This window comes from Mytilus edulis, chromosome 13, assembly GCF_963676685.1.
Source record: "Mytilus edulis chromosome 13, xbMytEdul2.2, whole genome shotgun sequence".
Classification (NCBI taxonomy): Eukaryota; Metazoa; Mollusca; class Bivalvia; order Mytilida; family Mytilidae; genus Mytilus; species Mytilus edulis.
The window spans coordinates 3149308-3160602 of NC_092356.1; the positions used below are offsets into that span (position 1 = coordinate 3149308).

The 11295-nt window shown below is 35.4% G+C and overlaps 1 protein-coding gene across 1 annotated transcript; it reads right to left on the reverse strand.

Annotated features, from left to right (window-relative positions):
- Window positions 1-371: 371 nt before the first annotated feature.
- On the reverse strand, window positions 372-1328 carry LOC139501941 (zinc finger protein 227-like). The gene has a single exon (XM_071291245.1). The coding sequence runs from the start codon at window positions 1326-1328 to the stop codon at window positions 372-374; it is 957 nt and encodes a 318-aa protein (XP_071147346.1).
- Window positions 1329-11295: the final 9967 nt, after the last annotated feature.

Consider the following 11295-nt stretch of genomic DNA (forward strand, 5'->3'; position numbering starts at 1 on the left):
AGTACCAGTGTTATATGAACGTCATCACATGTATGAATTTTCGCATACCACACTTGTAAAGATCATAACATTCATGATTTCTCGTGTATCTATTGTCACTTAATCCTTCACTCAACACATGTACACCACTTTTGTAAATTTCATGAATTCTCGTGTGCCTATAAAAGTGACTTTTTCCACTAAATTATTTACCGATACAGGTAAATGTGCATGCAATTATTCATCACAAGTATGGGTTATAATGTCTTTACGATAATAACCGTCGGAACTAAAGCTTGTACCCATACGTCACATTTTAGGTCTTCTTTTATCAGTATGTGTTTTTGTATGTCTCAGACAATTACTGATTCTGCCAACTCTTTTTCAAAATATCACATCTTATCTTTCCAAGTATGGATTTTCATGTGTTTATTACGATTGCTTTTGTGACCAAATGCTTTACCACATACATCACATCTGTAAGGTTTTTCGCCAGTATGTGTTATCATGTGTGTACGACAAGAACTGCTTTGGCCAAATTCTTTTCCACAAATATAACATGCGTAAGGTTTTTCGCCAGTATGTTTTTTCATGTGTACATTATAGTTGCTCTTGGCACTAAATTCTTTATCACATTCATCACATTTGTAAGGTTTTTCACCAGTATGTGTTCTCATGTGAATTAGACAACTATCTTTTTTGCCAAACTTTTTTTCACAAATATCACATTTGTAAGGTTTTTCGCCAGTATGTGTTCTCATGTGAGTTAGACAATTCCTTTTTCTGCGAAACTGTTTTCCACAAACATCACATCTGTAAGGTTGTTCACCAGTATGCTTTCTCATGTGAATTTGACAGGCGCTTTCTCGGTGAAACTCTTGATCACAAAAAACACATTTAAAATGTTTTTCCCCAGTATGAATTCTCATGTGTTCATTATAGTTGCCTTTCTGACCAAATTCCTTATCACATACATCACATTTGTAAGTTTTTTCGCTAGTATGTGTTCTCATGTGAATTTGATAAATATTTTTTTGGCAAAATTCCTTTCCACAAATATCACATTTGTAAGGTTTTCCACCTGTATGGATATTCTTGTGTATATTATAATTGCCTTTATGACCAAATACTTTTCCACATTTATCACATTTGTAAGGTGTTTCGCCAGTATGTTTTCTCAAATGAACTTTACAGTTACTGTTTTGGACAAATCCTTTTCCACAAATATCACATTTGTAAGGTTTTTCACCAGTATGGATTTTCTTGTGTATATTATAATTGCCTTTGCTACTAAATTCTTTACAACATTCATCACATTTGTAAGGTTGTTTACCAGTAAGATTTTTCATTTTGACGTAGACAAGAACTTTTTCGGTGAAACTCTTTGTCTGCAGTAGCCTCTTTGCTGGACATAACTAAGTGTTACAGTCTGTTCACAGATGTGTTTTTTATCTACAACATACAAATACCAATTTATTTAAAGATGGTAGGTAAACTATGTAATAATTACAACTATAAGCAGTATGTATTGTGTACATACATTTGTACTAGAAGTCTGATTTTTTTTCATTTATCCCTGTTCAAAAAAGTATTAGGCCTAAGATCTTGCATGCCAGACGCGGGTTACATCTTCATAAGACTCTCAGTGATGCTCGAATAGAAAAAAGTTAAATAGCCAAATCAAGTATAAATTAGAAGAGGGTCAATAATTTTTCACAGATTTTTCCAAAATACGACTACGGTAAATAGTTTTGCTTGAGTTAAAAAAATCTTTAGGATTTACAAGAATTCAGAATTACGCCAACTGTAAGTTTAAAAATATGACTATGTTTACATTTATATCAGTGATATATCATGATAACGCAGAAATGTTGACTACGTGGCTTGTAATAACCTCGGGGAGTTAACTTCAACCAGCAGATGCATTGACCCGATTGATGCGGGAAAAAAATTATATCAAGACAAAACGTTGCATAGCAGAGGCGCGTTTCGTCTATAAGAGACAAACAGTTGACACTCAAATAAAAGAAAAATAGAATTCTAAATAAATTTATAATCTAAGAGCATTGCGTAAACAATTCCAAAATACGGCTACGGTTATAACATACACATGAGGAAGAAACCCCTTTATAATTCGAAGAATATTGCAAATACTGCAAACTGTTATTTTTAAATTTATAAAAATTAATGAATATGAATTCTTGATAATACCTTTTTAACATCCGCTATGCTCGTGTCTGTTGTGAGGTTTTAGATTTCAACAAACGTAATTTATGTGTATTAGTGGTAAATTATTAAGTTAGGGATTTCGTTACCACAAATAACTTAAAACTTGTACTTTATTCTTCCATAGCTATAAGCTTATTGACCCTTTAAATAAACTTATTCTAAATGTTAGCAATTCATCTCTGTATTTGAATATTGGTTTTATGTCCCATTTATGCCATTATGTTTTCTGGTCTGTGCGTCAGTCTGTCTGTTCGTTCGTCCGTCCATTCGTTCGTCCCGCTTCAGGTTAAAGATTTTTGGTCCAGGTAGGTTAAAGATTATGGTCGAGAAGTTTTTCATGAAGTTGAAGTCCAATCAGCTTGAAACTTAGTACCAATGTTCCTTATGATATGATCTTCTTAATGCCAAATTAGAGATTATACCCCATTTTCACGGTCCACTTAACATGGAAATGATAGTGCAGATGGGGCATCCGTTGACTTAGGACACAACATTTTGTTATTGGTATAAATATAGATTTTGCTACCGTAAATTAATAGCAGACTAGACACTATTGTTATATACATATGCACTTTAATGGATCTACCATCTGTCGACGCATGTATCTTGGCGTTGAACAAGGTAATGGTTTTCTCTAACTGTTTATATGACGTCTTTCCACTGCATCCATCCATTGTATGTTGGATGTGATTGATAATTTAGTCTTGATGCACGATTTTTTGATTGGCTTTGAACTAGCTGTCACTGACTGCGAGTCTTCTCAGATATGTACTTTTTGTTGTTGGAATGTACAAGTACCATGTCAGGTCCATGTGTTTTGTTATATGTATTTAGCCTTTTCAACACAATTTTATAAAATTGAGAATGGACATATATAGTTCGTTCATATGCTATGCTGTTACATCACTGTCCGAATTAAGGGTAGGGTTGAGATTCCGCTAACATGTTTAACCCCGCCACATTTTGTATATATTTGTCTGTACCAAGTTAGGAGCCTGTAATTCAGTTGTCGTTTATTGCTGTGTTCAACATTTGTTTTTCGTTCAGTTGTTTTTACATTAATATACATGCAGTTTTGTCGTTTGGTTTCATATTTGTGATTTTGGGGTCTTTCAAAGCCGACAATGCGGCATGGGCTTTGCGTATTGTTGAAGGCTTTACAGTGACCTATAAAGATCTGTTAATTTCTGTGTCATTTGTTCTTTTGTGCAGCCGGAGTTGTCTAATTGGCAATCTTACCACATCTGTGTTTTTCTGTTTTTTTTTTGTTTTTTTTTTAAATATGATGGCATACAAACCATCAAAGTTTGAAAGATATTTGTCAAACAGTTTCACAGCATTTGCGTTCAAAACGCCTTGGGCAGTTGGAGTGACGGATAGATACTGTTACTATATATATATCTATATTCAATAACATTTCAGCACAGGCACTTGTTTCTGTCAATATGTGGTTTACTATCCATACCCGTACTAAAAAATCACTCGATTTTTAATTTTAGTACGGGTATGGATAGTAAACCCCATATTGACAGAAACAAGTGCCTGTGAGTAAAGGCCCGAAAACTCGATCGTGATTCAGTTGTTTTTACTTGCTCTTGATGTAAACGTGTTATATTGGTCCTTATGGTATTTTGCTTAAAGTATATAATTTGATTCATTTGTGGCCAAGAAACGTGACCGTGACGGCTAAAATAGAAAATAAGGATAACATGCAGTTTTTGACTTATATTTCAGAAACTAAAGTAGTTATAGTAAAATTGATAAGGAGTCAAATTATTCAACAGGTCGGCACTAATTCTGAAAAATCCGACAACCCAATGTTAAAAGCAAGATATACATGTTTAATTGAGATATATATGATTAAAGACCGTACACTTAAGTTATAGTTTGAAGCAAGCGTAATACCGTAATTCAATGAACAAATAAGTTTTTCATAGAAAAATATAATATATTTGCAGGGAAATGCATACTTAAACCCCGTGCCTACTTTGGTGAATATATATACTTTTCAATTAACCGGAAACTGTTCATGAGAGAAATGTAAAAATAGTTTCGATGAAACCTTTTCAAATTACGTCAACGAATAAATATCAGGAAATAAGTTAAAACTCAAATGAAACTAAAACAATTGATATGTTTGTACAATTCAATTGTATCTTACCTCTCTATCCATAAGTTGGGTCTTTGTTTATTCACTTTGAAAAAACACACAGATTTGTCAAATTCGGGAAATTCGGGAAAACCCAAAATTGTGATGCTGTTTATTTCATTACGTCATGTAGAAATTATGCGTATAAATATGTGACAACTTAACGAATCGAATATGTATGTTGTTTATACAGAGCAAACGCCACATTTATTTTTACTATACATACAATTCTTACTTTAAGTCAACAATATAAATTTTAGAACTGTATTTTCTTCAATTTAAGAACCTTGCTAAACTACAAAAAAGATATGTTTTAGGAAAACAAAGTTCTCAATCCCAACTTCGAAGATATTTATAAATATCTTGATCTTGGACTACTTGGTATTTTTTGCAATTTATTTTAATGTTATGATAATGTACTTCAAAGGTTAGTTTTATTTATAGACGAGTTTAAAAATGCAGAAAAATATAAGCTCTCTAAATATAAAAATTTCGTGTATTATATTCCCGTGAAGCAATTAAAATAAGAAAAACAAAACGTGAACCTCGTTGGCAGTTTGATTGTCCGTCTGGTATATTTCGTCCCTCTTTTTTTGATCTATTAATATATAGATATCCATGATTTATCCTCATTCTGTACATGGGATTTGGAAAACTGACATGTATTCTTTTAACTTTGGACCTCAATCAAAATATTTCCATAGCTTAACTCACCTGGGTCTTTAGGTCCAGGAAACCTTATGCAATTGCCTATTATTTGTACCTAATGTGGATAAAAGCTTAGCCGTAGGGAGTTTTGTATGAATTAAAAAAGTGAATGGAAAAATCAGCCTATCCCACCTTTGGACATCAATTAAAAAAGTTCATTGAATTTACCCACCCGGGTCTTAGAGTCCAGATAACCTTAAGCAATTGCCTATCTTTTGTACCAAAGGTGGACAACACCTTTGTCGTCGGGAATTTTAAATGAATTAAAGAAGGGAGTTGCTATGGCCACCCTATCCCACCTTTGGACATCAATTAAAAAAGTTCATTGAATTTACCCACCCGGGTCTTAAAGTCCAGATAACCTTAAGCAATTGCCTATCTTTTGTACCAAAGGTGGACAAAACCTTTGTCGTCGGGAATTTTAAATGAATTAAAGAAGGGAGTTGCTATGGACACCCTACCCCAACTTTGGACCTCAATTGAAAAACGTTCCATAACTTAACCCACCCGGGTCTTTTGGTTCATGCAACCTTATGCAATAACCTATCAGTTGTACCTTATGTGGACAAAACCTTTGCCACAGGGATTTTTTTTTAAATTAAAGAGGGGAAGTGGTAGGGTCACCCTACCCCAAATTGACACCTCAATTAAAAACGTTAAAACACTTTACCCATCTTGGTCGTTGGATCCAAACAACCTCTGTACTTATTGTTGACAAAAGCTTTGCCGTAGGGAACTTTTGATAAATTAAAGGAGGGAGGTGGTAAGGGCACACTACCTAAACTTTTAACCTCAACCAAAAACGTTTATAAACCTTACCCACATTGGTCTTTGGGTCCAGACAACCTGAAACAAAATTCCTATCATTTGAACTAAGTGTGGACAAAACCTTTCCCGTAGGGATTTTTTTTTATGAATTGCAGAATAGATGAGGTGGTGTCACCCTACCATAACTTTGGACCTAAATTAAAATAGTCCCACCTTTTACCACCTGGTGGTTCGGTCAAAGCAACCATAGGCAATTGGCTATTCTTGGTACCATGTGTGGATAAAAGGTTATCATAAGCTTGACTGCACGCGGGCGGATAAAGTCATGAAACTTTTTAATTAAGGTCCAAAGTTATGATAGGGTGATTTTTCCATCCCCTTCTTTAATTTATAAAAAGGGACGTGGTAGGGATACCCTGCCCCAACTTTGGAGCTCAATTCAAAAAGTTCCGTACTTTTACGCACCTGGGTCTTTGGGTTCAGGCAACCTAAGGCAATTGCCTATTATTTGCAAAACTATTTATCACTGTAGACAAAAGCTGTGTCGTAGGGAATTTTTAATGAAGGAAAGAAGGGAGGTAGTAGGGTCACCCTACCAACTTTGGACCTCAATCAAAAAAGTTCCATATGAATACCCACCTAGGTCTTCACTCCTGGTCACTTTAGGAAATTGACTATCAAAAGTACCAAGTGTGGACAAAAGCTTTCCATAGGGAACTTTTTATGAATTTAAGAACGGGGTTGGAAAAGTCAGCCGACCTCAAATTTGGACATTATCAAAAAGTTCTATAACTTCACTCACCTGGGTCTCCTGGTAACTTTGATAACTATTTACACCACTGGGTCGATGCCTCTGCTGTTGGACGTTTCGTCCCCGAGGGTATCACCTGCCCAGTAGTCAGCAGTTCGGTGTTGACATGAATAACAATTATGTGGTCATTTTTATAAATTTCTTGTTTACAAAACTTTGAATTTTTCGAAAAACAAAGGATTTTTTTTTATCCCAGGCATAGATTACTATGGAACGCCAATACTGTCTTGTTATGGCCATTTTCATTATATGATGTGTATTTACCTTTATATGATGTGCACTTGTCATTATAGATTCATTATTAGGGGGAGTATAATAAGTATGACATAATTATGAACATTGGCAATCATACCACAACTCAAGTTATTGTTTATAAGAACGTATACATGTGTAGATTAACGTCTTTTACTGTAAACGACAGTGTTCCCGGGAGTCAAAGCCGAAAGGTGTTGAAATTCGTTTTATGTTGTATAGTATTTGTTTCATATTTGATAGTGATAGTGTAAACTTTTAATTGACTTTAGAACTTTTGAATTGCTTTTCAAATCCCAGGAAACTGGTACAAACCCGAGGATAAAAATATCTAAACGTCCCCGCCCGGTTACACGTTACACTGCTAACATTCCTCTTGATTTGAACTTTCTTGAATAGTTGATGGTCACTGGTGAAGTGTGCTGGTCTGCACCGAAGTGCGCTGAGCTGATCAATGATGTGCGATGGTTTATATAACACGGGATACCTCAATTAATTAATTATTTTCAGCTATTTCAACTTATGAGTTCAGCCTTAAGATCCATATGGAATGGACTGCATGTCCAGGAAACCTACCCATGTCAGCCTAGAACAATTCAAATCTATTTTCAGCTATTTCAACCCATGAGTTCAGCCTTAAGATCTTATGGATTGGACCGAATGTCCAGGAAACCTACCCATATCAGCCTGGAACAACTCTAAGCTGTTTCCAGCTATTTCAACCCATGAGTTCAGCCTTAAGATCCTTAAAGATTTGACTGAATGTCCATGAAACATACCTACATTGGTCTGGAACAATTCTAAGCTATTTTCAGCTATTTGAATCCATTAGTTCAGCCTTAAGATTAATATGGATTGGACTGAATGTCCAGGACACCTGCCCACATCGGCCTGAAAACAGTTCTAAGCTTTTTTCAGCTATTTCAACCCATGAGTTCAGCCTTAAGATCCATATGGATTGGACCGAATGTCCCGGAAACCTACCCGTATCGCCTTGAAACAACTGATAGCTATTCCAACCCATGAGCTCAGCCTTAAGATCCATATGGATTGGACTGAATGTCAAGGAAACATACTCATATCGGCCTGGAACAAATCTAAGCTTTTTTCAGCTATTTCAACCTATGAGTTCAGCCTTAAGATCCATATGGATTGGACTGAATGTCCTTGAAACCTATCTATATCGGCCTGGAACAATTTTGAGGTATTTCCAGCTGTTGCAACCTTATGATCCATATGGATTGGACTGAATGTCCAGGAAACATTCCCACATCGGCCTGCAAAATTCTAAGTTATTTGCAGCTATTTCAACCCATGAGTTCAGCCTTAAGATCCATACAGATTAGAGTGAATGTCCAAGAAACCTACCCATATCAGCCTGGAACAATTTTCAGCTATTTCAACCCATTAGTGCAGCCTTAAGATCCATATGGATTAGAGTAAATGTCCAGGAAACCTTCCCACATCGGCCTAAAAATAATAATTATAAGCTATTTTCAGCTATTTCAACCCATGAGTTCATTCAAGTGTAGGGTTCTGATATTTTGTGTGATTTGATATGCTAGAATCTTATTCATTATTTACACTAAACTTGGTCTCTGCTTTTGAATAATCTCTTTGAACTGTTTCTGAGGCTAAATGTTATTCCTTACTATACAGCTTCTATGTATGTTTGTTTTCGTTGTAGTTCAGTGCTTTTGATGTTGTTTTCCTCTTATAATTGATTATTCGGTTTTGGTTTGTTACCCGAATTTGTTTATTGTTTGATTAGATTTATGACTATTGAACAGCGGTATACTACTGTTGCTTTAAATACAATCAAAGAGTTTTTTCATGATAAAGGCTATACTGTTATATTCATATCCTTGTGTCTTTGGCTGGATAGTAGAACATCATGAAACCTAATTACCGAACTATAAAAGTTATTCCATGTCTATGGTTAATGACTTTGGAAGGAGGAAACTCAGAAATAAAACTGTTATGTTGAGAAACTTTAAAATACCCTAACAGTTTTTGTATGCAGCCTTGATTTGTTTCCTTTTTATCGAATTATGACTATTGAACATTGGTTGCCTATATTTGGAAATTTATTAAAACATAAAAAAAAAAACACATTTCCGTGAAATATTAAATAATCAATAGACCTCGAGACCTAACATGCGACAATAATTTTGAATGTTCATTCAAAATATCATGGCTTCTGTTTATTACTTTTCAGCATGTTTCTTCTATCAATAAATCAAAAACTACTAGTAACTTATATATGATTAAAATAAAGACAAATGATATTCAGTTGTGTACTAATTATTAGCATAATAAACACATAACAATGTGAAAGATGTAATACATGTAAACTATGGAATAACAGAATAACTTAAACAATTTTTATAAATTTATTATTTTGATAAAAATAAGTAATATTTAATATAGTTGTTAATTTCCAGTCATCTGGTCTGTTGTGGAGAGTTGTCTCATTAGCAATCATACCACATCTTCTTTTTTATAATGAACTTTGTTTGAGCAGCGGTTTTTGTCCACTGCATGGCGTTTGTATGCATGTAGACTCCCTTCTCGTCTCCCTAAAGCAACCATGACTCTAATCTATGCGTAACGGTCACCAAGCCTGCTATATACGAAGATGGAAATTTGCATATGGCTGCATGCGATAGATTCGATTTTTGTATGTGATAATTTCCATTGCCTCTCCTTGAACAGTCAATCCATTGCTAGAGCGGGTCGACCTTTTGACTGTTTGTGATGTTTGAATTCAGAAAGGATTAACGAAGTATGATGCCTCATGTAGATCTATACCTATTGTATTTGTTGTAAATTTGTTTTCGTGTCCTGATAAAACGTGAAATACTTACCTTATATACCACATGTACCATGGTTGATGTAACACCTGCGGATGTTATACACCTTATATACCACATGTACCATGGTTGATGTAACACCTGAGGATGTTATACACCTTATATACCACATGTACCATGGTTGATGTAACACAGGACGATGTTATACACCTTATATACCAAATGTACCCTGGTTGATGTCGCACAGGAGGATGTTATACACCTTATATACCACATATACCCTGGTTGATGTCACACAGGAGGATGTTATACACCTTATATACCACTTGCACCCTGGTTGATGTCACACAGGAGGATGTTATACACCTTATATACCACTTGCACCCTGGTTGATGTCACACAGGAAGATGTTATACACCTTATATACCAAATGTACCATGGTTGATATAACACAGGAGGCTGTTATACACCTTATATACCACATGTGTCCTGGTTGATGTAACACAGGAGAATATTATACACCTTATATACCACATGTACCATGGTTGATGTAACACAGGAGGATGTTATACACCTTATTTACAACATGTACCCTGGTTGATGTAACACAGGAAGATGTTATACACCTTATTTGCCACATGTACTATGGTGGGTGTAACACATGAGGATGTGATACACCTTATCTACCACATGTACCCTGGTGGGTGTAACACAGTAGGATGTTATACACCTTATTTACCACATGTACCATGGTTGATGTAACACAGGAGGGTGTTATACACCTTACCACATGTACCCTGGTTGATGTAACACAGGAGGATGTTATACACCTTATATACCACATGTACCCTGGTTGATGTCACACAGGAAGATGTTATACACCTTATTTACAACATGTGTCCTTGTTGATGTAATACAGGAAGATGTTATACACCTTATTTACCACATGTACCCTGGTGGGTGTAACACATGAGGATGTGATACACCTTATATACCACATGTACCCTGGTGGGTGTAACACAGGAGGATGTTATACACCTTATTTACCACATGTACCATGGTTGATGTAACACAGGAGGATGTTATACACCTTATATACTACATGAACCATGGTTGATGTAACACAGGAGGATGTTATACACCGTATATACCACATGTACCATGGTTGATGTAACACAGGAGGCTGTTATACACCTTACATACCACATGTAACCTGGTTGATGTAACACAGGAGGATGTTATACACCTTATATACCACATATACCATGATTGATGTCACACAGGAGGATGTTTTACACCTTATATACCACATGTACCCTGGTGGGTGTAAAACAGCAAGATGTTATACACCTTATATACCACATGTACCTTGGTTGATGTCACACAGGAGGATGTTATACACCTTATATATCATATGTGCCACGGTTGATGTAACACAGGAGGATGTTATACACCTTACCACATGTACCCTGGTTGATGTAACACAGGAGGATGTTACACACCTTATATACCACATGTGTCCTTGTTGATGTAACACAGGAAGATGTCATACACCTTATTAACCACATGTACCTTGGTGGGTGTAG